This window comes from Polyodon spathula, chromosome 20, assembly GCF_017654505.1.
Source record: "Polyodon spathula isolate WHYD16114869_AA chromosome 20, ASM1765450v1, whole genome shotgun sequence".
In the NCBI taxonomy this organism is placed as follows: Eukaryota; Metazoa; Chordata; class Actinopteri; order Acipenseriformes; family Polyodontidae; genus Polyodon; species Polyodon spathula.
Genome location: NC_054553.1, coordinates 27,837,609 through 27,863,508, shown reverse-complemented (window position 1 = coordinate 27,863,508; position 25,900 = coordinate 27,837,609). Strand labels below are relative to the sequence as shown.

The window sequence follows — 25,900 nt, the reverse complement described above, 5'->3', positions numbered from 1 at the left end:
GCATTGAAGAACCCCCTCCCCTGCCCGAGAGGGGGTCGGCCTGTTTGTTAATCCCTTTAATAAAAGCCAGGAGACAGAAGCAGGGGGAGGAGGGGAGATTACTGGCATGGTGATACAGCTAGTGCCAGGGATAGTTTATATGACATTTATTGTGTCCCCTGAAGTCTCTTACAAATGCGCTGTCTGGAGTGTTCCCCATACAAAGGGTGTATCATATGCTGTGTGCCTGCAGCCATTGCTGTATCAGTGTTGCTCAGTCTCAGCATGCCTTCTTTTTTCCTTTTCCATAGTGTCGTGTCAATCATAATATTCTTCTTAGCATTATTCACAAAGCTGGTTGTAGGTTTCACTACTTGCTCAATTTCCAGCCACTAATTTTTTTTTTTCTAATTTCTTTTCTTTTAGCAGTTGAAACAAAGTTGGCAGTTATTTTGATCTTCTTGCTAAGCAAGTTGCTGATGAGTATATAGAAGGAAATATTTGATTGACCATTTTGTGTGGCATGTATTTGATCTGCAAGCCCACTGCTGCAAGCTCCGTGGTGCCTCTGCCTGTTTTTAATAATAATGTCCAGTAAAGGACCTGCCTAAATGCTCAACATGGGTAACACCATTCTGCCCTCAAGGTAATCTGGAGAGGCAATACACTGTCAGGTTCTATTGCGGATCTAACTTTAAAGAATACAGTGCAAAATGAAGTTTCCTATGTTTCAATATGCTGACACTTGCCCGGAACTTCAGTATGAACTTGACAGATTTACAAGATCAGAAGAAAAGGTAAATCAATAAATAAAATGCACTGGAAAAAACAAAAAAACCAGGGATATGTTTAAATAACAAGATGGGTAGTGTGTTTGCACCTGTGTAGCTAACCCTGGAAGCGTTAGCATGAGGAAATCATTAAGCAGTTGAACTGTAAACTGATTCTAGATGTTTAAAGATGGATGAACAACATACAAAACAAAGGGAGTGGAGTCATTTTATTTTATCAGTTAAAATCATTTTCAACCAAAATATTACAGTGGGGGCTGGTGCCCACCACAGTCACCTTATTAGTGAGACTGTAGAGCAGCACACGGAACATGATTTTTTTGTGAATAAATGCATTGCAAACCCCAGTATATCACTCAGTCTTTTCTTGACCACTTTTGGTGAGTGTGGGATATACAGCCAATATTCTCCTGTACTGCAAATGGAGGGTATGTGACGTTCTCACTAGGAAAATGACAGAAAGGGGATTATGGGAGCTGTAGTTTAATAAGATCTAAAAGTAAGTGGACTACAGTTACCATAGTGCATTTCAATCTTAATCATGACTTCATTACATTAGTATGGTTTTTAACATAAAAAAAAGTATTTCTGAAAGTTTTTTTTTTTAATGTAGTCTTTATTTGGTGTTATTTGAGATGTTCTTTTATTTTGTCATTCATTTTAAAATGCCAAATTTTCCTGGGGGTAGGGTGTGCGAGTGTGCTTCTGTTATTCCTTATTTTTTATGTTGTGTTTGTAGGTGCCTGTTGGGCACACGTGTGTACCACTTTGTTCCGTGGCATGTCAGACTGACCCAATCGTTAGTGCTTCCACAGGGCAATGTTCATCAGACTTGTTTAGATAATCAATGTGTACCGTACACACCATCTACTTACTACTTGCTTATGTGTGAATCCAAAGTTGGCATACAATATATATAAAAATATATATAAATTTAAAAAAATGAACAAATCTTTATTTTTGATTCAAATCTAAAACAAAACAAAAAAAATACAAAAAAAGAAGAATTGGTCAGCTGTTGTATGATCCTGTTTCAGCTGGTAATGCCTTGTGAAATATGTTTATCAGAATGAAGCAACAATCCTTCTAATATAGGGGTGAGAATTCAAAATGAATTAACTGAACCGTTTCTGCCAGGCTTGACCCTGCTACAAGTTTCCAGTAGTAAAAGTATAGTATAGTGTAATGAAGTATAGGTAAAGAATTGTGAGGTATAGTAAAGCACATAACTAAATAGGACAAACCAGGGTTACATAATATAACCGTGGGAAAACTGCAAACACCCTGTGCAGAAATACCATGGGAAACTTTTAGAAAGGTCATCATTGTATCATACCATTGCAGACACTAAAGACCAAATGTCCTGAACCCTTTTGCATTGCTCCTAAATATATCATTTAATGGGACAGACTGCCCATTCAAATGTACATGTCGGAAACTGTTCTGCATTTGTTTATCTGTGGTTATTTAATTAAATGTACTGAATAATCAGTTGCAAGATAACGATGAAATCCCTAAAGCTTAAAGCTGCTTCATTTCTTTTCCTGTTTATTTTTCTTCTGAGACATGAGGTGTTACCAGTCCTGACAACAGGCTGCCAGTGCTGGACAAGGGAGCTGATAGCATACAGAGAAATCCAGCTGTCCTCCAGAACATTGTAATATATTGAGTGTTTAGTGCCAAGGGTGTAATGCGTGTGCTACAATATATTCTTCATTAGGTGACAAATCACTTAAAAATGTTTCAAAGCTACTAGTCGCTCCACTGCTGGGAAATGAAGACTCTGGGTCCAACAGGAAATGTTTAAAAAACAAACAAACAAACAAAAAGAAACCTGGTTTTCTTTTCAAATAAAAATAAAGAAAAAAATTATTGTGAATTGTTTATTATGCATTTTCATTTAGTTTATAAGTCACACAACACTGCCCGTTACACTAATGACAAATGATTACAAAAATCTAAGTGTCTTAGTTATTCCCCTTCACCAGGGTCAATGAATCAGTGTGTCTAAGCTGGGAGTGTTGGCCTGGAACTCCTCTGCTTGCCCCCACTTCCACCCTAATTAAAACACTATTTAAAGTTATTTCCATCTAGAAACATGGTGGGGCAGCAATGTTAGTGTAATAATAATAATAATAATGAATAAGAAATTCTTACACAAGTTCTAACCCTTATGGTTTATTAGTAATCCTGAGCAGGCAAACCCTCCCCAGGTCTGGGTTAAATCAGAACAGCCAATTTGTGTTATGGTCAGATGGCCCTTTACTGTTACTAGTGCAGGTAGAGTTTTTGGTAAGCACAACTAACCGTTGCACTGTTCTTGGAGCCCCTAGTAGTTGAAGCTTGTAGAAAACACTTAGATCAGACCGTTTCTATTGCTGAAGCGGAACTGAAGCTAAAGAAAGAGAATCAGTCATACAAACAAACAAAGTGTCGCCTTTGTTGCAGGGATATCCAGGTATAAAGGACCTTCGTCTAGGCCCTGGTGCTGTTTGTCACTCATTATTGGAGTTGCCCTGTACACTTCAATTGAAAATGTGACAATGAGCCTCTGGCAGTTAAAGGGTTAAAAAGCCACCTTACTTGAAGTGGGGAGTGATGTAATCCCGGGATTACATCATATAAGGCGGTGGGCTAAAGCTTCACTTGCAGTGATGGAATCCCAAAACTCTGCTCAATGACTGGTTACCTGCATTTCCCGAAAAGCTAAACGTTGAACTCACCATTGAACAGTGAGCCAGCTCCCTATATTATGGTACCAGTGTAAATAGCAAGTGTGTACGTCTATATCATGGCTAACCTCTAAGTGCATCTGGTTTACAGAGAGAGTTAGAAATGCATGGACTAGCCTTCCAGGTGACATAGCGGGATTTAAAACACTGGGAAAATTTTAGAAAATACTAGATTCTGCGCTTTGAAATGAGAGCCTCCAGTCACAGAGAATGCTGTGATAACAAGGGATGAGCCTGGATAGGCCGAATGGCCTTTTCTTGTTCCCAGAGTTCTTACAAAAGTGTGCAACCATGAGCCTGTCCTCCTGCAAGTCTTTCCCTTTGGGTTGAAGGAATAGGTCTATGTGGTATTTCTTATTGATGTACTTCTTGCAACCTCTTGGGGCAGTGTTGCCAACAGACAGGTTAAGGGTTAGACTCTGTTGTACCGGATGTACTTATGGGTATGTTGCTAACAGTGGAAGCTACAGGGTTAAACTTACAAAATAAAATGCTTATATTCCATTCTAGTATTACTAATTACACCAAATAACAGAGTCTGGGATTTGAAAACAAGGATCTCTTGAGTCGATTTTCCGAGGTTTAAATAAAACAGTGCTGTCAACCGAACACTTCCAAATCTCCAGGATATCTTTCTGAGCTGCAGTTTGGTGATTGCTCAAAAAGGATTGGGATTATGGGTGAGAATTAGAGTCAGGTTAAATCCATCAGGGTGCGATGCCTTTAAACAATAAAGATCTGCACTCTAATTCATTCAGCAAGGGGCGGAAAAAAACAGGCTAACATTTGATGAGTGGACCAGAGACCGGAGTTCAGAAATTAACATTTTAGGAGTCAATCAAAGATCAGAACAGATAAATAGAGAAAATAGAGAATCACAGTTACTGGGGGAGCAGAAATGACAACTGGTGACTGTGGAAACAAACTGACAAATAGTGGTACCATAAAAGCAATCTTTTTGGGGTTTCCTTTACCAGTAGAAACTCTATTGTCAGTAAGAGCCCACATAAGACTGCTACCAGTAACATCAGCGCTGAGAAAGAAACATAATTCTATTTGATTGACTTTAAGTTTAGATAAAGTGAAATGAGTGGTTGTATTAAGAATAGCAGAATCAGTTGCCTTAGTAAGCACCCTACTGTTAGTAATATCGATCTTCAATTTGCATTAAAATGTATGGTCAATTCATAACTCAGTTTGAGCAGTTGCCTAGTAGACTGCACGTGAATTCTACATCAGCTTGCCAAAACGTTACCTAATAAATACAACAAATGAATGATTTAGCATTTATGATTTCCATTACATGTCGGTAGGTGCTAAAAGGTCTTGCTGGTATTGGACTCGGCTCTCGCCAAGATCAGATAAGACACATCTGTGTTTCCATCCATCTGATGAGGCAGATAAGTGAGACACTAGAGACGAGGTGAGATTTGCATCAGACATGAGGTTTGTAAATACAGCCGAATGGGGGTAAATTGGTTTTGTCTCTTTAAATAATTGCAAGGGGTGGTAACTTTACTGTGGAGAAAGAGAGAGGCTAGTTTGAGCGAGCGAGCAGCAGAGTGAAGGGAGCGCGCTGTCATCATACAGCAAACAAAGATCCGTGCACGGAAAAGCACTTGGAAACTAGTTCGGTTTATTCCGAAAAAAGAAAACAACGCTGTCTGAAAACCCCCACATTCCTGTTCGCGTTGAACCTGCTGTGTACCGTATAAACACCAGCACAATAAAGAAATGGACTCGGGATGTACAAAGCTGTGAACTTAAACTAGGTGTTTTTTTGGAGCACGGGAGTGTAAGAACACGGCTTAAGGTACGGGGAAACACTTCATTCGCTGAGCGCTTTGAACTACGTGAGTTAAAACTACAGCTTTACTGCAACAATATTAACAAACATTGTGTTTATGAGTTGTTATACAGCAACTGTTACAATTTGATAACAATGATACCCGTGAGCCAATGTTTAGAATTTTTATTTTTTATTCCATCTGTTTATTTAAACAGATGGAAGTTCATCCAGTTTTTTTTAAAATTGATTTATTTAAAAATTTTATTTATTTAAAATCTAACTTTGTAAAATAAATTGATGCAGGAGGGGTGTTAGGAAGGTCGGGGTTCTGTTTACTAATATTTTAGTTTTATTTTTAGTATATTTAGGAAATACATGGTATTGTACTTGGCTGCAAGCGGCATTGCTAGACGGTGCAGTGTAGTGTAGGGGCTACTCGACGATACGGACTGACTGCAGCTGTACTTTGCACAGGGTGTGCCTGGACTATGGACCATCAGTTATCATAATTCCTTTACGCTTTACAGGTTACAAAAGGCTGCTTGTTTTCTGAAATAAACGTCGCTTCTGCTGTGGGCTACAGTCTCCTGGTCTTTTTTTTTGTATGTAGTTATCATGCATTTGCTGTACCATTACGATGTCAGATAACTGCAGCCGATTTACGTTGCTTGTATTTTGGTCCATAACAAAGGACGGCCACCAACAAAGCGCTTTGGTGGCTGTGAATACGCTAAGTATTGACGTAAGGAAAGTTCCCGACTGTACGTACTGGCTTGATGTTTTAAGCCAAAACAAACTTGGTTGTGGGTGGATTGTGTGAATACCTTCCCTTTGCTAATGCCTTCCATATCTGCATTGATAAGGGTAACCTTGTTTGGTGCTGCCCGGCTGAATTGCACAAGACCTCAGCAGATGGTCTCGTAAATGTAGCGATAAACCATACAATTTAAAAATAAGCACATTGTGAACCTAACTGATTTATATAAACACCAGTACAGTACAGTGGTACTGCGGAGAAAATAATCGAATTTATGTTCAGTGTTTTAAATATTCCATGCCTCAAATAAAGTACGAAGTGCTGCCCTTCTATTAATCACAATTGGTTATTTTATGTATCCGAGATTATCATGATGAGTTGCCTACCTTGTGAGATATCGTCTTATGTGGAGACCATTTATTAAACCTGAATTTTTAGTTCTAGCAAATTGAGCGCCACAGTCGACATCCCATGACCGCACATCTGATCGAGCTAAGGAAACGATGCGTGGTCAGGTCTGGAGAGAGCGGCTCCGGGAGGTTGTCTCATACAAGCGCAATCCATTCTGATGGCCTCACTATTATTTGTAATGCGATAGAAACCGTTTGTGACGAATATCCATTTTAACAATTACACACTATCAAGGTCGCGAAACGCCTGGCAGATTATTGCTTTTTAGCGATTAGTACTGCTTTTGAACTGGGGAAATAATATGGGAAACAATACTGTCAGTATGCCAAGCTTTCTGAACTTTCTTGGTTCAGTGCATGAGGTATCCTGAATGAGGACCCCACCCACCCAATCTATTTCCTTACAATTACTCATTTTTGGTGGGTTACTGTAAACTGTTAGTGGGGGGGATTTTAAATTAACAGGGCTGATGTCATTTGGGAGATATTTTTGAGCCTCAGCCCCCCAGAATCCCTGGAGCCCATCCTTTGGTCCCTCCCCCTATTGAGTTTTATTGCGGTGTGGTGAATTCAGGGTTACTGTAGGCCTTACTGCAGGCTTGGCAACTCTCACTATCCCCTCCTACTGTCATAGGCTGTGTGCTCCAGTGGTTAAAGAAACAGGCTTGTAAACAGGAGATCCCCAGTTCAAATCCCAACATTGTGTGACCCTGAGCAAGTGTACTTAACCTTCTTGTGCTGTGTCTTTCAGGTGAGACGTTGTAACCAGCTGTGTGAACAACAGCTGTGCGTCTGGGTATCCCAAAAACAGAAACATGTTACGACTTTCAGGAGCTTTTAGTTTGGCTAGGTTAGGCACTTTCCTTGGTCAATACTAGATGCATAGCCTCAATGGTATCACTTAAATGCCAGCTGCCGATCTTGGCAATTGCCACTGTGTTAATTGGTAAGGGGATTAAACTGCGGTCGTTTGAAAGCTGTCTGCCGCTGCAGGAAAGGCCCTGGTTAACCTTCGCTAATCCTGTCTCTGTACTTTGATGTTTGCTGGAATCACGCCATTCAATTTGAAGAGATTATCCAATTCATTGCTAATAGCATCTTAGTTTAATTACAGGTTTCACCTTTAAACCGTAGGTGCTAATCAGTGCATGAAATGGGACGGTACTTACTGGTACGGAGTACCGCCACTCCTCAATTTCAAATATTTGAGTCCCGCCACTTCTGAATTTAAAACATTTGAGCAGCACTTTGGCACTTATCACTGACTATCTGCCAGTTTTCTTTTCCATACTGCCAGCTACAATTATGTGACTTGCTAGTTTTTACTTTGTTATCTCAGCAGCTGCTGCAATATTTACGTCCCAGCCGAGCATAGACTGCAACTCCCAGGGTGCATTGCAAAACAGAGCGGGGGAATTTATTTTGAGTGTTCCAGGTCAAGTCGTGATTAAACGAGATGTGCTGGACAGGGAGAGAGGGAAAGACAGCTGGACAGGATGCCAGAGAGAGAGCTGGTCAGGGAGACAGACAGAGAAAGAGAGCTGGACAGGGAGCCTATGAGTACCGGCAGGTTTTTTTTTTTTTTTCCATTTTAAGCACTAGTGCTGTTAGTTTCATTCGTTTATTGTAGACTACTTTTCTTTAGTGGGAGTGTTTTCATACTAGAACATGTCAATAAAGGATTAAACAATGTACTTTTTTAGCAACTGTTAAAAAAAAAAAAAAAAAAAAAACCTCTTCAACCTGGATTGGGGTTACAGCAAGCCAACAATTTAAGGGCATCCCTGCAGTGACATATGAGTCGTGTTAGTGCTGAATAGTGGATGAGAGGCTTCTAAAGCTAATGGAGTTAATGCACTAATTTACAAACAGTACTCTATAAGGGGTCTCTGCATGAATGGAGTAACCCATACAACTGGTTTAATGCTGTTTTTGTCTTGGAGGAGTTCCCTGGGGCATCAGTGGCTCTGGGGACTCTCAGAGCTGCATTCATACCCCTTCCTTTAGCACAGCTGTTCCATGGCAATCTCCCATCCATGAAACTGAACAGCCTGACCCTGCTGAGATGTGACGAGATTACAATCCATGATGGTAATGTATAGCAGCTGCAAGCAGAATATGGCTCTCTTATTTGGCTTGCAAAGCTTGTGAGATTTGCCAGAACAGTGACAGTAGGCAGTTTAGCACATACATTTTGAATGAGACGACATCATGATCATTACTTTAAATGTGCCAAACTACACCTTTGTTACTATATCTCTTAACCTCATTTCTCTGGTACTGTGACAGTTTAAATTGCTGCATTCCCTTCCAACCAGAGCTGCAGTCCGCTGTCACAATCATGAATAGAACTTGTCTGCGACTGCTGGGCAAACCGGGGCTGCCTGCTGATGCCAAGGATGCTTTGAGGATTGGCCTCTGCTCCAGTAAGACGTAATTCCTGGCCCGTGTGTTGGAAAGCTGTGCTGGGTACCATTGCCTGTCTCGGGTATCTGAACATCTCATCGCAGCGTTTTCTTCTCCAGCAGTAAGACTTTGATTTGGGTTCAGCACTATGAACCAAGCATTGAGGTTACCCAGGCTCATGCTGGCTTCATGCCAAGTCAGACAGACGGTCTTTTGTACTGCATTCTTCTGTAGTTTAGACAAACCAAACGAATTATCAGGAAGCAGGCATGTGCTTTCAAAGGGATAGTTGCTTAGGCATTGCTGTGATTAGCCACAATAAGCTGTACTTTAGCTATGGCTATTATGTTTTTTTTGTTGTTGTTTTGTTTTTTTTACCCAAGGTATTGCAATACAGATATTTATTAACATTGTTTGCATACACAGAGATCCTGGAAACTCCTGCATAAAGCATTTGTTTTTGTGGAATGTTTGTAGCTGCTAGATTGTAAGACTGAGTGAATGCTGGTACATTTGTTGCAGGATTCACATGTCAGTTCTGGTGGGGTGTTTATATTTTAAGAGAGCAGGAATCTCGATGCTAGATTACCTTTAACCTTACAAACACTAAGGATGACCTCTTTCTCTGTGTCACCCTGCAGACGGCTACAGTAAGGCTATTCATTTCATTACATGGGCAAAAACAAGTTGAACGATCAGTACTGTCCACACGTAGCAGCATGAACAAGAGAAACGTACTTGAATTGATGCACAGTGAGCTTTCCTTCTATAGAACGATGGAAGATGTGCCAAAAAGTCGTGACTACAGTGCTGTTTTGGTGCATTTGATTTTGATCAGGTCTTCTGATCAGTGATGCAATGTTCACAAGCACTGGTTTGTTTCTCATTTTAAAGACATGTTTATTACCCTCAATACCATGAGAAGTACTCCACCTTTTTATACAGTCAATTACGGATTCAGTTCAAGGGTCGTTATAAAAATGCTTTTTGTGGACCTGTAGTCTGTTTGTTTGATACACTTTTTTTTTTAATTGTTCATTGGAAAACAGATCAAGTGCAGGAAACGTCAAAAATGTTGGTGCCTGACATGAGTAATCTTCACATCTTCAAAAGGTCATTTTGATGTTAAGAATAAATTAAGATAATCATTATTAAACCCATGATGAAAACTAGCTACCTTTCTGGGGGGAAGTTAGCAGAGCTTGACATGAGCTACCAAGTCCCTTCTCTTTCTAAAACCTGGCAGCGGGGCGTGCACCAGTTTTTCTACCTCTAGCTTTCCAGTAATCACCCGGTGACAAAGAATAACCCTTAACTCGGGAAACTTGTCAGAGCTTCCTGGCTATTGCCAAGAGCAATGAGTAATGTGTTGGCTGCTTAGCAATCAATAGCAGTTTCACATTAATTGGATCCACTTAAGGCAGCACTGAAGTAGTCCCAGATCAGCAATCCCTATTGTTCTCTTCATAACAGTTTTCATTCTGCATGGTTGGAAACAGGAGGTCCTGTAGCAGTGTGCTAACAGGATGGTGAACCACGTACACAAGATCTGTTATCTGACCTCCCCATGACGCAACATTAAGCATGTTCAGATTGTAAAGATCTCTATATTCCTTTATTTCAGCCTGTATACATACATAGGCCTTGACAAGCACCTATGTTAACCAATCCTCTGTGTGCAGTGCTCTGAAAGTGTGTTAACTAGGCCTCTATCATGAAGAACCAAGTCGATGTGCCCTTTGCTTAGTTTTTTTTTTTTTTATTGAAATCTTTGCATTAGGCTTTTTGCTACTGTAGTCTTTAAAGAGGACACAGTTCTTGTATTTGTATGACTTGACTGTTCTGACGGAACTCAGATGGAATAAGGTATTGGGGCGGGGGCGGAGGCGGGCGGAGGGGGGGGCAAAATCTGTCTCTGTGTTTCCATTGCATATGATGGGGGCATCTGTTTTTTTTCACTGCCGTTATTCAATCTGTTATGTAGCGCTGAGCACTTGAATGAAGAAGAAAAACAAAACAATAAAACTGCTTTTTTTTTTGTACCATTCCTTTGTAAAGGGAAGGGTGTTTTTTTTTTTTCTGGGAGGGAATGTTTTCTTGGAATCTTTTATATATTCTCCCACACGGCTGTAAAATATAACCTCAGCGTGTCGAGTCTGTATAGCGACTGAAAGGCTTGTTCTGTAATTTGAACAAGGCTCTCGACAGTCTCATGATCTGGGAGTGGAGGATTCGGCGCAGAAGGACCCGGGCACTGTCCCACAGTTACACTTCAGAACTCCCGTTTCATGTGAAGCATTTAGAGTCGCTTGTCAGGGTTACAACAGACAGGAAGAACCTTGTGGTATGGGAGTGAGAATTTTAAAAATAATAGAACAGGTGTGATCAGACTTCCGTTAGGGTGCGAGTTACATTATAAATAAAATAATCCTGCTACTTTATATCATTACCCTGCAGTTTATTCAGTTAGTTTGTAAAGCATGGTAAAACCGCAAAAATATTGTGGTAATGTTTTATAAAAGGAAAGTTGCTCACCCGCTGGCTATAGCAGTGAGGACCCACAGTTTGGTGTGTTACAGGAGCACAGGTGTACTATATGTTTCAGAAGAGCCACACTGTGTTTCTGTAGGAGGGGGGAGGATGTGATATGGTACTAAAGGATAGTACCATATTTACTTATTTCCATAGTAAAGCCAGGGACATCAGGGAAATATTGCCTCTCTCCCTCCCAGCGCATCCTAATTCAAAGGTCAGTACTCCATTTCCCTGTTCTCTCCTCCACAATCCCACAGTCCTCCCTGCCTTTCCCATGCACTCGCTGGTTGACCTTGTGTGCGAATGCGTGTGCTGGGCTCTTTTTGAAAAGTGCTGTGTTTGCTGAACCGAATCTGCTGTCTGCAGTACTGTTATCATACTAGTGCTTGGCACTCAGCCGTACTGCGGTTCTAGCAGCAGTCAGATGCTGGTTTGGTGAATTTTCTGGTCATGGATTTCGGTGAAGAATATTCAACACAACATAATTGTTTCAGACAGCGTGCATTACAGTGGTGTCTCTAATGCTGTTGGCATTGTTTCCAGGGCTACGGTAAAGAACTACATTCTGTTAACTTTTTTTTTTTTTTGTCAACTGAACGTAGCTGAAGGATATACAAGAACTACTGTACATGAAATGAAATGTAAATGTAAGGGTCTTGCCCTTTTCAAAAGCCTGCATGCAGTACATAGTTAATTCATTGCCTCAGTCAATATGAGTAGATATTGATATAAGAACATAAGAAAATTTACAAACGAGAGGAGGCCATTCAGCCCATCTTGCTCGTTTGGTTGTTAGTCGCTTATTGATCCCAGAATCTCATCAAGCAGCTTCTTGAAGGATCCCAGGGTGTCAGCTTCAAAAACATTAATGGGGAGTTGGTTCCAGACCCTCACAATTCTCTGTAAAGTGCCCCCTATTTTCTGTTCTGAATGCCCCTTTGTCTAATCTCCATTTGTGACCCCTGGTCCTTGTTTCTTTTTTCAGGTCGAAAAAGTCCCTTGGGTCGACATTGCCAATACCTTTTAGAATTTTGAATGCTTGAATTAGGTTGCCGCGTAGTCTTCTTTGTTCAAGACAATAGATTCAATTATTTTACCCTCTCTGTATATGACATGCCTTTTAAACCTGGAATAATTCTGGTTGCTCTTCTTTGTACTCTTTCTAGAGCAGCAATATCGTTTTTGTAGCGAGGTGACTAGAACTGAACACAATATTCAAGATGAGGTCTTGCAAATGCATTGTACAGTTTTAACATTACTTCCCTTGATTGCTCCAGCCTGCTGAAATTAAAAATGTGTTATATGGTCATTTATATCCAATGGATGTTACATCACATAAGATTAGCTGTAATGTTCATTATAGTACATCTAGTAAAGGGTGCTGTGTATAAAACCATGCTGATTTCAGCTCCTCCCGCTCTGTCCTGTATCTTACAGAACCTTCTACACAATTCTATGTATATTTCCAAACAGTAGCAGTGATTCATTTTCAATGGGTACAACATGCCCTCTGTCTGGTTATTTTAAAAGGTTCGGTTGCATTCCAAGCAGCTTAGGTAATGAGTTCCATATTCCAGGAGCACAACGCTGCCGGAATGTCATTTCAGCTCCACTGCATCGCCTGCCTCCCTGTCTGTCTCAAACTATTTACATAAAGTGTGCTTTCTTTGTTTTTATAGCTTTAGTTAAATGCACTTGTGTGTGTGTGTGTTTCTTAAAACAAACGCCACTCTCCATTGTCAAATGAAGTCACTGTAAAAAGACTTGCTTTATGATGGCAAGTGTGGAACTCTGCTGTACAAAGTCCAGGAACCTGTCCTTAACTGTTGGGTAATAAACCCTGAAATATATCTTATTTTATAATCCCCGAACTGTTTACTACCAGGTCAGGTTTTGATATCTCTATCTTTTTTTTTTTTTTTTTTTTTTGCAGATTTTACTCTGACACAGAAACTAGCAATTGTGACTCGTCTTCGTGCTATACAAAAACCAGCTTTGTGAGATTTTTTTTTTTTTTTTAATAGGAAGCATTCAAATGAACTAGGTGTTCAGGAAGTCCCATGACTGAGTGAATGGAAGGGTGTGTTGGGGACCAATGTTCAAAACATGAGTGGACCTGTTTTTTGCTTACCCAGTTACTGTGGTAACATCTTGCGATGGAATCTCAAAAATCTGTTGAGGGATTTATGTGCTTTTCGTCAACTTTACATCATAAATTGTTTTCATACTGGGAAGATAACCTGGAGCAAGGGCAATCAGTCTGACTTGACAGACTGCTTGTCCCACAGAAGACCTTACTATACTGTGTTAGTGAACAATGTGCTTTGATGCAAAGCAGAACAAGTGAAGGGATTAGCTTAGTTACAAAGGCTACATTTTTTTATAGTGTAAAATATTGAATGCACCCATAATAACTCCAATTATTAGTTAACTATTAAATAAACAAAACGGTACTCCATGTATTCATAGCACTACCACTTGTTAAATATCACTGTAATGAAACGTGAATGTAGAGTATATAACTTAATGTATTCTTAAACTAGTTTTACAATGTAGAATTATGAACGCCTCGGGTTTAACATTGACGTTTCACATAAACTACCAGTGGCTGACACCTTGAAGGGTAGTTTTACTACTTTGATCAATAAACATGTTTTTGGTCAGTATGTGACTTTGGACAGTCTTTATCTTTGATTAGTTTTGAAGATAGGATTAGCATAATATAATGTGTTTCACAAGACCCGTTTTAAGTTACCTTTAATCAAGACACTTAAGCACCTGTTTTGTTAGTGGCATGCAGTCTCAGAACATTAGCATGCAGACAGACGTCTCCTTCTCCCAGGTAATCAACAGCATGGGCATGATCTAATTTGCATAACCGTGAGTAAAAAGGCTTCTGTGAGCAGAGCAGTCTTATTTCCTGGTGTCTGAGGTTCAGCGCAAACCAAGAGCTGCTGAACAGAGTAATATAGAGTGTCTCTACATTGAAACCATTAAAACTGAACAGTAAGCCGCGTGCTGTATCGTGCTGCGTCTCCACGCTGCTTCCCGGGGTTTTTAGCTTGGTAGGAATTGGAATACAGTACCTAGTTCTAAAAGAAAACGGAGGGTTCCATGCCAGCCTGATTGAAAGCAGCTGGCGGGTCACATTCAGCTTGGCGTTTGTGGGCAAGTGAAAGCAAAACAAAGGCGAGTCGTTGTTTTCGTCTCTCTGTTCCGGTGTATTTAGAAAATTGCTGAATTGCGAGTTACGAGTTACTGCTAGATCTGCTAGTACAGTAAAGTTCCTATTTAGAAATGCCATTACTGCCTTGCTTGCATTGTCTTTATCCTAATTATACAGCTGGGGGAGAAACAAGGCTTCTGTGGTGACCCTTAAGGTGTTTAATTCTAGTCTTATGCTTGTTTTAAGTCTTCCATTATAAAACTTTTGGCTTTAACCAGTTTGGGCGCAACTGATATTTTTATAGAAACCAGCTGCCTTACAACAGCCAGACTTGTACAGTAAGGTTACACTGGACCTGTAGCTAATGGAATTATTTAAGAAGTAAAACACAACACAGCAGCATGTTCCTTGTGCATGGGGGAGTGGCAGGCACATGCAAAGTGGTGTTAACAGCAATCTAGTGTATGTACAGTAGTTTATTAAAACTGCTTGTTGGCCCTCCAGTTAGGGCTGTGTAGATTATTAATAATGGTTTGCTGTGAGCGATCAGGATGCTGTTATCAGTGTCTGCATTAAGAAGCCTGTCTGAGGACACACGGTACAGGGCTCGGCTTTCCCAGAACTTGATTTGTGCCTGTAGCTGACACAGCAGCTCTGTATACCCTGGCTGTGCTGAGTCTGGGATTGTTTCCTGCATTCGGTTGAAAGCTATATAATAAATGATGGCAGTCTCTTAAAAAGTCACTTAAGGCCATAGGAAGACCGTAAAAATACTAGACAGAAATGTGAGCTGTACAGTACAGCAGACAGACAAAGGACAGTGTTTTATTTGTTGTTAAATTTCGTGCTTTGGGGTAGCTCTGATTTCATGGACAAACTGGCTCTGGCCAATTCGTACATTTCCTTACGTTGGTTTTCAAGTTGAAGCTGGGCATCCCCTATTGCAAATCAATTTAAATAAGGATCAGAGCTTTAGCGCACCCAAAGTTATGAAAATCACACACTGTCTTTGTATGTGATAAGGTGATCATTAATGGTGCATTATTTTGTTATGAGGCAAAACTTGAGTTTAATGAGAATTGTTGGCACATATGTATTGCTGCAGTGTGATAGTAACCTGGGTTCTAGACCAACGTTTCTTGTTTTAAAGGGGTCTAGTTATTGGGGAAACCTGTCAAATCAATCTTGAACTTCAGCAGTTTTCATTTTAGAATGTGCATGTCAAAAAGAAAGCCATGCCTGCCATCCCCTGGGACCCTCTTGAAAAGGAACCTGTATCATTACTGATACAAATGAGTGTTAAACAGTTGCTGTATGAGTTTTCAGCATTGTTCATGCTTGATGTCTTACAGCCCATTCATTTCCCATTTCTAACCAGCTCGGCTGCTTTGCTCCTGTGCAGTGGGTGTGCCTGGAAAGGTGCCTGATCAGGTGTCGCAGAGCAGTGTGATTGAAAGGACAAGCGATTGATTACACAAAATAAGAGGGGATGGAGGGGGGAGTGGTTTACAGGCATAATGATGTGGTAAACTGCAGTATTTACATGCATGAAAGCTTGAGGCTGGAAACCTGAATGAGGCATGGACAAGAGAAAGAAAGAATGAAAGAGCCAGTCTTAAGGGTTTGCAATCCATTTGTCATTTCTCAGGTAGTGTTTGCTTAGTTTTCTTTTTGTTTTGTGTTGGTGTGTCTGTCTAGGCTTGGATCTATCTTTTCAAAACGTGTACATTCATAGTCACAGGCGAGGGCTCTGCTGTGTTTCCAAAGCCTGTGGCACTAGGGAAAGGTTGTTTGTGCAAAGCAATGCCATAGTTCAGGTCTGGGTTACTATGGAGACCCAAGCAGGTAGAGAGAGAGGGGGGTGGGGGGAGTGTGCTACAGAGTAGTGGAGCAGAGCCATCATAGCAGCGCGTCGTGGTTCAGAGGGAGAGAAGCGTGGTGGGTTTAGCGCCCAGGAACTGTATGCAAGTCACCCAGACTGTTCTCTTATCATCTACTGTTGTTGTGAAACTGCATTTCTTCTGCGTTCTGAAACTAATCTTGTATGCCAGAAATGTGACGAATGAGGTTTGGTAATAACACAAGACTATTTGTTTTGAGATTAGACAGATTGAACATTCCATTTTCGGGGGTGGGGGTGGGGGGATTTAAGTTGAGAGTATAAACCAGTGTAGAAGTGGTAGTTTAGTTTCAGCAGAATTCTGACCGGTGAATAATGGCGAGTTCTTTATTATTAAATAGCACTCCAGAATCCCTTGGTCCAATTGATTTCAGATTAAACTATGGCGTATTTTGAAGTTACAGTGCCACTCTGTACAGTGTATGTTTTGTGATGCAGGATAATCTCCCTCAATATTCCATCCAGCTTAATTCAACATGACCTCGGATCACATTAAAGGTTCCTGAGTTAAAAACCTCGCCTGGCCAGCATGTGTCTGCTTCCAAGAAATTCCACAGCTTGGAATGCTCTGAGCAGTCTAATTTTAGACGGAACCTTGCCTGAATGGTGATGTTTGTGTCTAGTTTTAAAGAACATCTGTTTTTCAAAACAGGACTTTAGTTAGTGCTGTAGTGCAAACAGCACGTTACCCCTCCCACCCCCAGGCCCTTCATTTAACTATTTTCTCAGCACTGAGTAAGTTTGGAGAATAAATAATTTTTATAATAGTTAGTTCACTGGTCTACAGATCTGAGTGATGTTCCCTTTTCTATACTACAAAAGCAGTCCACTGTTTTCAGTGGTATTGTCTTTCCTGTACTGTTAGAGAGGTCTTCAGTTTCGAGGTCAGTTAATACCCTACATGCAGGTCTGCAGTTTTCAGTTGTTTTGGCTTTTATAGAAGGAGAGAGAGAAGGACTGAGAGAGATGGAGAGGGCCACAGACGCAAGCAGAAACAAGGGAAAGGCAGGCAAAGCCACAGACAGGCAGGCCCGTCTTTAAGAAACGACCATGCATATCAGTCACTTTACAATGGGTGGAAGCCGCCCTTCTGTCTGTTCACTCTGCTGTGACAGCAGGGTACGCTTGAAGGGAGTTTCCTCTTCAAACACGACGCTATGTTAATCCTGATAGGCGGGGCCACTGAATGACAGGTGAGGGATGTACCGCACTCCTCCCTGAGGAAACCAGTCAGAAAATTCAAATGTACTGCTCGACCACAGGGCGTGATTAGTGATGACCATAGGCCGTGGCTAGTGATGGGAAACCATACCAGAAAAAAAAAATATGCACAGTAACATGACAACACGGTAGCAAAACGAACGTTCCGTTTAATGTCTCCATGCTCACTTGACAGAGCATTCCTATTGTATTCTAGTCAAAATCAGTTTTTACACAACTCTCCTTTGCTCTTTGAAATTCTTGTATGTGGAATACTGCCATCCATTTTCGCTATCTGGTTTTACAAGACTGGAGTGTGTTTTTTTTTTATTAGATGAAATAGACTTTCAGTTTCAGGAACGGAAAAATAGCTTTTGTTTCAATCTCTGGGGTGATCTGTGTTTTGAACTCTGATCCAGTCCTTTGGGTGGACCCAGTGCCTAATTCATAAACGGGGACCAAGACTGGAGTGGGGTGGGGCTCAATAAATCACTGTAGCCGAAGAGACCCATTTTCAAGCTCAGATCCTGAACAGCGGGACATGCAGTAATCATCTGGAATGCTGCCAAGAGGGGATTTCAAGAGGATATGGGAGACAGCTTGAGCGGTGGTACAAGGGGGGGGGTCTCTCTCCTTTGCTTTCTCTTATCCTATCTGCTTGTCAGTTTTTATTAAATGAACTGTTTTGGGTGAACTGCCTTGGAAACTTCCTGAAAACAAAGCGCAGAACAGCCTGTGCGTTCTTCACTTCGGTTCTCATGAGACCCCACCCTTTCTCCATCTTTCTCTCTTTCTTGTTTCCATACATACTTCCCTTTTTTCCTCTTGCTGAGAGCAACAGCATTGGATGTTTATAAAGCTGCCCACAAGGCAGGGAAAAGTTTTTATGTATATTCTGTAGCACTGTTAACTGTGCAGGGGTCTTGCTTGGTGATGATTAGACCCGGGGGCTGATTGGGAATGCTGTGCAGTGTAATCAGAGTTCCTGTTGGGGGTGAGTCATCAACTATAAACTTGGGCAGTATTTCTCAGGAAGATGTTCTTTCTGTTTTCTCCTGGGCTACCCTTGTACTGTAACAGAAGATTTTTCAGTGTAACACATATCTAAATTACACACTGGCCGCTGTTCATTACATGTATTCTGAGTGGCATAAACATGAAGGGGATGCATTGTTTTTCTTCACTGGAACCCTAATACTCCTTTTCTTTGTTTTGCAGAGTGCCTAATCCAACAGCCTGTGTTCAGCGACTAACAGGACGGCGATGGATGTGATGCAAAAATATCTGGAAATACTCATACCAACGCTAGTCTTTGGTTACTGACTGACTTGTTTTTCTTGTACACTTATTATAATAGCTCTAATATATATATATTGAAATATATTGAAATCCGCTGAAAGCTTCAAGATGCCAATCTTAAAGCAGCTGGTTTCGAACACTTCCCAGTCATCAAAGCGTCGTTCCCGGGCCGATCTGACTGCGGGAATGATCAGTGCTCCCCTGGGCGATTTCCGCCACACCATGCACGTGGGGCGAGGGGGGGATGAGTTTGGGGACACCTCGTTCCTCAGCACCCGCTCCGGAGAGCCCCCGCAGCAAACAGAGGACCAGCCACCGTGGCCGCAGCAAACGCCCCACCCTCCCAGCTCCAAACCGGGGTTCCTGTCCCGTACGTTCAGACACAGCAAGAGATCCTCGTCCGTGACTCGGGTAGACAAGCCGGAGTCAGATCTGGCACCGGCCAGTGTCTCCCCCGCCTTCGTGAAGACCGCAGTGTCCCTCCCGCATCTCAAAGATGATGAGGAGGCGGGGCAAGGGGGCGGTAGCCCCAGCCGTGTTCGCAAAAGCCTCTCCTCCAGCCCTCTCAAGAAGCTGTCGTCCTATGAGAAGCCTGCCAATGGTGCGGCAGCCTCCAAGCCGTGCGAGCAGGAGATCCAAGACGAGCGAGATTTCGGGGAGCTCACAGATCTGCCCCCTGCGTCGCTCCCCCGGGTGGGAGGAGGGATGAAGCACGCCGAATCCATCATGTCCTTCCACATCGACCTGGGCCCATCCATGCTGGGCGATATCCTGAGCGTCATGGATAATAAGGCCTGGGATGAGGATGATCTAGGGTTCGAGGAAGGGAAGAGCAGCGAGGGGAGGGGGTCACCAGCTCCCGCCACCCTGGAGCAGCTCCCAACGAAACCTGCCCTGGTTTCAGAAAGCGAGAACCACACTGCCCCCTTCAGTCCGGAGGCCAGGCTGGGGCTCCCTCGCCAGCATCTGGACAGCTGCTCTATGTCCAGCTCCGGGTCTGCCGCTCTGGAGGAGAAGCATCTCACTGGGGAGTTCCAAGCGCAGGGGGAGACGGACTGTGCCAAGTTCAGCTTCCCGCGGGGGGAGGAAGACAAGGATTTATCATTTATGGATGAGGACGACGACGAAATAACAGTATAAACAAAACAAAAAAAGTGTAGCTTATTAAATAAATTAATTCAAATTTACAAAAAAAAAAAAAAAAAAGTAGTCAAACTCCTGAAAAGTCCTTTGGGGAATTTAGGGCTGGACTTTCAAAGAAAAGAAACGTATAGCAATATTGTCTCCTGGATTGGTTATTCTCTAGGATTCTGGGAAGCTGTTATTTAACCTTCGCTGGAAGGGAAAACTCTTTAATATAAGAGAGAACATATTTTGCTGTATTTTGAATTAATTTAAAAAGTTGTCATTTAAATCCACTGCTAAGAAACTAGGTTAACTGCAGTGGAACAAAAATAATTCCATTTTAGATCTTTTAGGTCTTTGCAGTAGCAAGTTTATTATAGAAATCTAATCTGGGGTTCCATTATGAAAACCAGCGGTAGGTGATCTGTATGAAGATTGCAGGTAACGGGGTACAGAAAGCAGGAGCTGTGTGGTTAAACTCCGTAGAATGCTGCATGTAATTCCAGTACAGATCCGCTGGTCAGCCTAGTCGGTACCCAGTACCCTGCAATATAATCTGTGGTAATTCAAAAATACCATTTAGGAACCTAAAGGATGACACTAATGACACAGAATTACAAAGCTTAAATTAGCAGCTCCCTGAGTGGACATGCACACTGTAGGGAAAGTCGGACCCAAAACTAAATACATTTATTAACAGAATGACGATGAACAGCAGTGTCCCAGCTCAGAATGTGCAAAACAGATGGTCCAGTCACTCATGCAACTTTCTGCAGTGAAAACCTGTTGTTGAAAGACTAGGTTTGTCTGCTCAGATTTAAGGAACGATGGAAGTAGCCCACAGCCAGGACAGCAGCTCTGTGCATCCTGTCAAGTTCAATTAATGCTCTTGCTGGAGGGAAAAGTGTGATGGAAATCAAATTGCCGCGAAGGGTATTGCACATACCAGATTAAAATATTAAAATTATTAACACGGTACACATTATATCCCCTTTGGGACCCAGGCCACAGATATGGTCATGTCACTCATGTTAATTCAGCATACAAAAGAAAAAAAAAGCACGATTTGAAGGAGATGCATTTTGTGGATCAATATTTATGTATATAGAGAGTGTCAATTAGCATGTTATTGTTCTAATGCACATTAGCTCTTAATTGCATTAAAAGATGATCCATCTCAGGGATGAAAATACGACTCCTGTTGCAGAGCAGTTTCACCCATGCCAGTTTTTAATATGAGCTAGATTAGTCCCAGTGTATAGGTAACAAGCTCAGGTGTGTCATTCTAAACTCGATGAAGTCAGGAGTGGATCAAACTGCTCTGCAATGGAAGTCGTATTCTATCCCTGCAGCTAAAAACCTCATTGAATTGGTTCTAATAAACTGTGGTAATGAAAACCAGCTTCCCTCCTTCCTAATGAATAACACCTAGTGGGGAAAAGAACTTGCTAATCCTTTAACTGGTGCTGTATATGTCCCTTCAGTTTCGAGAGATTACAGCAACCAAGGACCATTTTGAGAAAAAAAATAAAACTGCTGGTATAGAGACGCTTTACGGTAGCTCATCTGTTCTTGTGTCTTTCTGAGATTGTGCTTAAGGATAATTAAGTTTTCCATTATTATTATTGTATTTTTCCTTAATTTAGAGGACCTCTAGACAAATAATGTAGAATGCAAACTTGTACTGCTAAAAGAAAGAGAGACTGTGGTAGAGGAGGATGATAATGCTTCTTCTGGGAAATGTAGTCTTTACCACAAGGACTTGCCACACATGGGCCAGCTACAGGCTGAACAGGGTGGAGAGTGGAAGACATCATGTCTAGTTTGTTGATTTTGGGGGAGTGGGTTGGCATGCAGTGAATTGGTGCAGAGCAGAGATTTGAACCCAGCACGTCCTGTGGACAAGGCCAAAGACACTAAACTGAAAGGTTCTGTCCTTCAGACTGTCGACCAATCACAGTGCAGAGGAGTAGCGGATTTACATGTGACCGAATGGACTTCTTTGTTTTTTATAATCAAAACTTATTTGCCAAGTAGGGGAGAACAAAAACAACGACCAACTTTTAAAACACTAGCTTTTCTTTTTATACGTGTTAAAAAAAAAACTGTGGCACATGCAGTTTATTGTTTTTTGTATTTCGGCTGAAAACGACACTTTCAGCTTCACACAAAAAACAAGTACTTCTATCTTAATGTGCAGAGTTGCCTTTCCTTGAAGCTGAAAAGTTTTGAACAAAACTATACTGTGTAAGACAAATCCGGGTACTGTTTATATATTTTTGGGAAAGAAAAGCAGAGACAATTAAAGGTTCTTGTTAACAAAGTATGGACCATTTATTTTTGAAAAGGAATCAATAACTAATTGTGCTTGTTATTTATAAACAACATTAAACTAAGATTGGTGCATGTTTTCCTGTGAAGTACATGCAATGAACACTAGCAGAAAAACATGCTACAATCCCTTCAGGTGACAACTTTTAACATAGTGGCACAATTATAAAATTACAATAATTAAAATGATGTCTAAATCCTTCAGGGGGAGTGATTTAAACATATGTGTGCCCTTTTGTGCCCCATTGGCATCAGACTGATGATAATGATAAAAGCAATAATTCAATAATAATCAAGTATTAAAGGGTTAATTAAGAACAGCCATTCAAATCTCATGATTTTATTTTTCTTTCAAAACAAATAGAAAAAAGTACCTCTAACGATCACTAACTCTGTGCATCAGTCTGGTGGTACTGTTGACTATGAATGGGTTGTCTGTCTGGTTCAGAACGGTTTGTGGAGAGAAGTAAAGAAAATGTAGATGTGGTTTGGACGTTTTAACTGAAACCACAACATTGGCAACTTGAAGCAGACTTCCCCCTTTTTTTTAAAAATATGTCTTAAGCGATGCAAAGTGCACCAGACATGCATCCTTGAGTACATTGGGAGTTTGAGATAAAAATACAGGAAACCAAATCGAGCTGACCAAAATGTAGCGTCATCAGCGTCAAGAGACGAAAGCCTTGTTTCTTATAGTTTTCCATAACAATTTATGATTGAGTTAATATGGATGATAAAAAAAGCTCTCTAAGGAGATAATGATCAAGAAGTATATTTGTGAAGAAATTAATAACAATGTTCCGCCTTAGTGTACTTTTGAGTAGCTCTCTTTGTAATGTGTCGAGTGGACAAGGTTTAAGAATGTATGTTTCGCTCTTCCTGCCCTTCTCGATATTGACCTCCTCTGTTCCTATATAAAATAACAAGTATATTTTTCAATAAAAGATAACTGGGAATCTGCCTTCTGCTGTCTTGTACATGTCTTTCAGTGGGAATATTGGTTGTGTTTTTATTAGTAGTTCAAAACCAAAAAAAAAAAAACCTTATCTAACAGCTTACTTGCAATGATCTTGCTTTAGATGTTTTCATTTTCACATGAAGCCCGTTTTATCCTGCAGCAATACTGAAGATCCACTGCCTGTGTTATGATCCCACCGGACTACAGTCCCTTGAGCAGCAAAGCAAGTTTACAGGCTCACGTCTGTTTCAGTGTTCTTTGCAGACCTCAATGATATTACGAGGTTGCAACCTTCTTGACGATGTGAGATCTTTCAAACCCTGTAGGGCACCACACCTTGTAGCTGCTATTTCACTCAGGAGCTGCTCCTCTGTCCTGAGGCCACAGGATTCAATGTTCTCCCCCCCGGAGGGACATCCAACTGCACCCTTTCCATTGAGGAAGGATGGGCCATGCCAAAGTAGAATGACATCTCCATTCTGGCTGCCCCCTAAATAGACCATTGCTACAACATTTAATTGCCTTGGGGCACTGTTCAGTTGAATCCACTTTCTATAAAACTTTGGAGTTAAAAGGACAAAGTTGAATGAAACGTAGGGGGGAGAGATCCATTCTGAGCACACGCTGATCGGTTTATCTCAGGGCTGAGTAACCATTGTAAGTGCAAAGAAGGGATCTCCAATCATCCTGGGTCCTCATGTCCAGGTATTAGCCAGCTAAGTTCATTAATAAAGTTATTGTACACCTTGCTGTCCCTTAGTTGTAGGCCTTATGTCAGATGTAACCACTGGCTGACACTGCCCCCCCCAGTCCCTTAGCCCAATCACATGGCCACACTGCTTCCTTCGGTACTAGTCCCTCGGCTCTAACAAACCACACTATGGGGTTCTACTTACACAAGACTAGGGGGAACTCTAAAACTGGGGAGCACAAAAATAATGGGGCATCCAGGGAGTATTAAAGATTGCTGTTGCTCAAGGTGCCTTCGGTTAGTTGGTTCTGCTTTTGGTTGCTTCAAACAGTCACACAATTTCCTAGGCCAGAATTCACAATTTCTCTGTCCATATGGCCTCTCAGTTTTAACCACATGGGAAAGATTTGAGCACTGGAAGCCTTAAGTGCAGTTAGCCAAGATCTCCAGGCTCAGCGAGTTGAAGGTCACCTGGAGGTCAGACATGTGACGGGGTAGGCCTTGTCTGTTTTACCTGGGGGCGGCAATCATAGGCATGTTTACAATGGTGTTTTGTATCAATAAATGACAGCTGAGAGGGGCTTGTGATTTGCTTCAGCACAACAGGGATGAATGAGGCCTTGTTTCTGGACTGCTAAGGCAGGACAATGGAGCTACCAAACAGACTATACTGGTGATGCAAATACTGATTTTGCTTGCTGTAAGTGTAGTCACATTAAAAAAAACACCTTTCATTAGTATCATTTCACTGCTTTCCATATCATTGTGCTGTTCAACTTCTAATAAAGCACATTTTAAAATCCCTGATTGTATATAGACCTGACCTCTCCTCCAGGACTCCTCCCAAGCTGTAGAGGTCCTGTTTTCTTTACTGGACAGTCCCTTTCCAACCAGAGCTTCAGGTAAACGAAACAGTTCAACACCTCCTCTGAAAGTGACATGCTGTCCAGCAGAGAGTGGACTGCTCTGCAGTGACCCTAAAGAGACTCAACGTGAAAATCCATGCCTTAATAGCTAATTAGCCCTGTAAGCTCATTTAAGAAAGATAAGTCGATAACAATAAATATAACAATGTTAAAAGGCAAGTAATTTAAGATGACTGCATATTTTTTCTAAAAGCTTAATGGCAAATAGCCATGGCAACAGTTTCACTCATGGAATATATATATACACAGTAATATATGTGCACTCCTGCCTCCAAACATGTCCAACCTGTTTCAAAGAGGAGGATGAAAATACTCATTCCGTAGCTCTAGAGTCTGAGCGCAGCTGCAGCTGGGGAGGTATTTAGAGTGAAGAGGGGCTATGCAATATTCAATATGCAACATGCTGTGGGTTTAGGATGCTATTGTCCGGCTTGCCCTTAATGAATGCTAACCAAATGCACTATGAAGCACTGGCAGGCCTGGGACACAGTGGTATTCACTGGGGCCAGAGAGGGGACCATTGTCATTCCATGGTGAAAAACAATAGCAGCTGTTAAAGAGAAGCCAATATACAATACACCAACACATGAGCGCTGCTTGGGATCCAATCCTTCAGCACAATAACACACGGCTTGTGCTGTAAAAGCTGAGGAGTATCATGTAGCAATCCAGCCAGCCAAAGTTAGGGGTTTAGAGATATTGAAACAGCCCACGATGAACAAATATTCATGGAATAAAGTGAGTTACACATTATAATTTTATATATATATATAGCCTTGCTTATGAAACCAGGGTTAAAGGGATCTTGCACTCGTTATTGTCTGTGAACTAACGATCTTTCAGTATCGCCGCCTCCCTCTCCCTCAAACACCAGTGCCTTCCTGACTCGACTTGAGCTCCCACTC

At 41.4% G+C, this 25,900-nt stretch overlaps 1 protein-coding gene across 3 annotated transcripts; it reads left to right on the top strand.

The window, feature by feature from the left end:
* Positions 1 to 5,042: 5,042 nt before the first annotated feature.
* On the top strand, positions 5,043 to 23,382 carry LOC121295477 (cdc42 effector protein 4-like). Of its 3 annotated transcripts, XM_041220119.1 has the most exons (3): positions 5,043 to 5,355; positions 7,215 to 7,216; positions 18,884 to 23,382. In XM_041220119.1, exon 3 carries the CDS (start codon positions 19,073 to 19,075, stop codon positions 20,102 to 20,104), a length of 1,032 nt encoding a protein of 343 aa, XP_041076053.1. In that variant the 5' UTR covers positions 5,043 to 5,355; positions 7,215 to 7,216; positions 18,884 to 19,072; the 3' UTR covers positions 20,105 to 23,382. The 3 variants fall into 3 exon arrangements, with proteins under 3 accessions (XP_041076053.1, XP_041076054.1, XP_041076052.1); XM_041220120.1 differs by lacking the exon at positions 7,215 to 7,216 and having other exon boundaries at positions 5,043 to 5,315; XM_041220118.1 differs by lacking the exon at positions 7,215 to 7,216.
* Positions 23,383 to 25,900: the final 2,518 nt, after the last annotated feature.

Bases quoted from the DNA above. Each gene is read 5' to 3' on its own strand.
- LOC121295477 (XM_041220120.1), top strand. From the start codon at position 19,073: ATGCCAATCTTAAAGCAGCTGGTTTCGAACACTTCCCAGTCATCAAAG.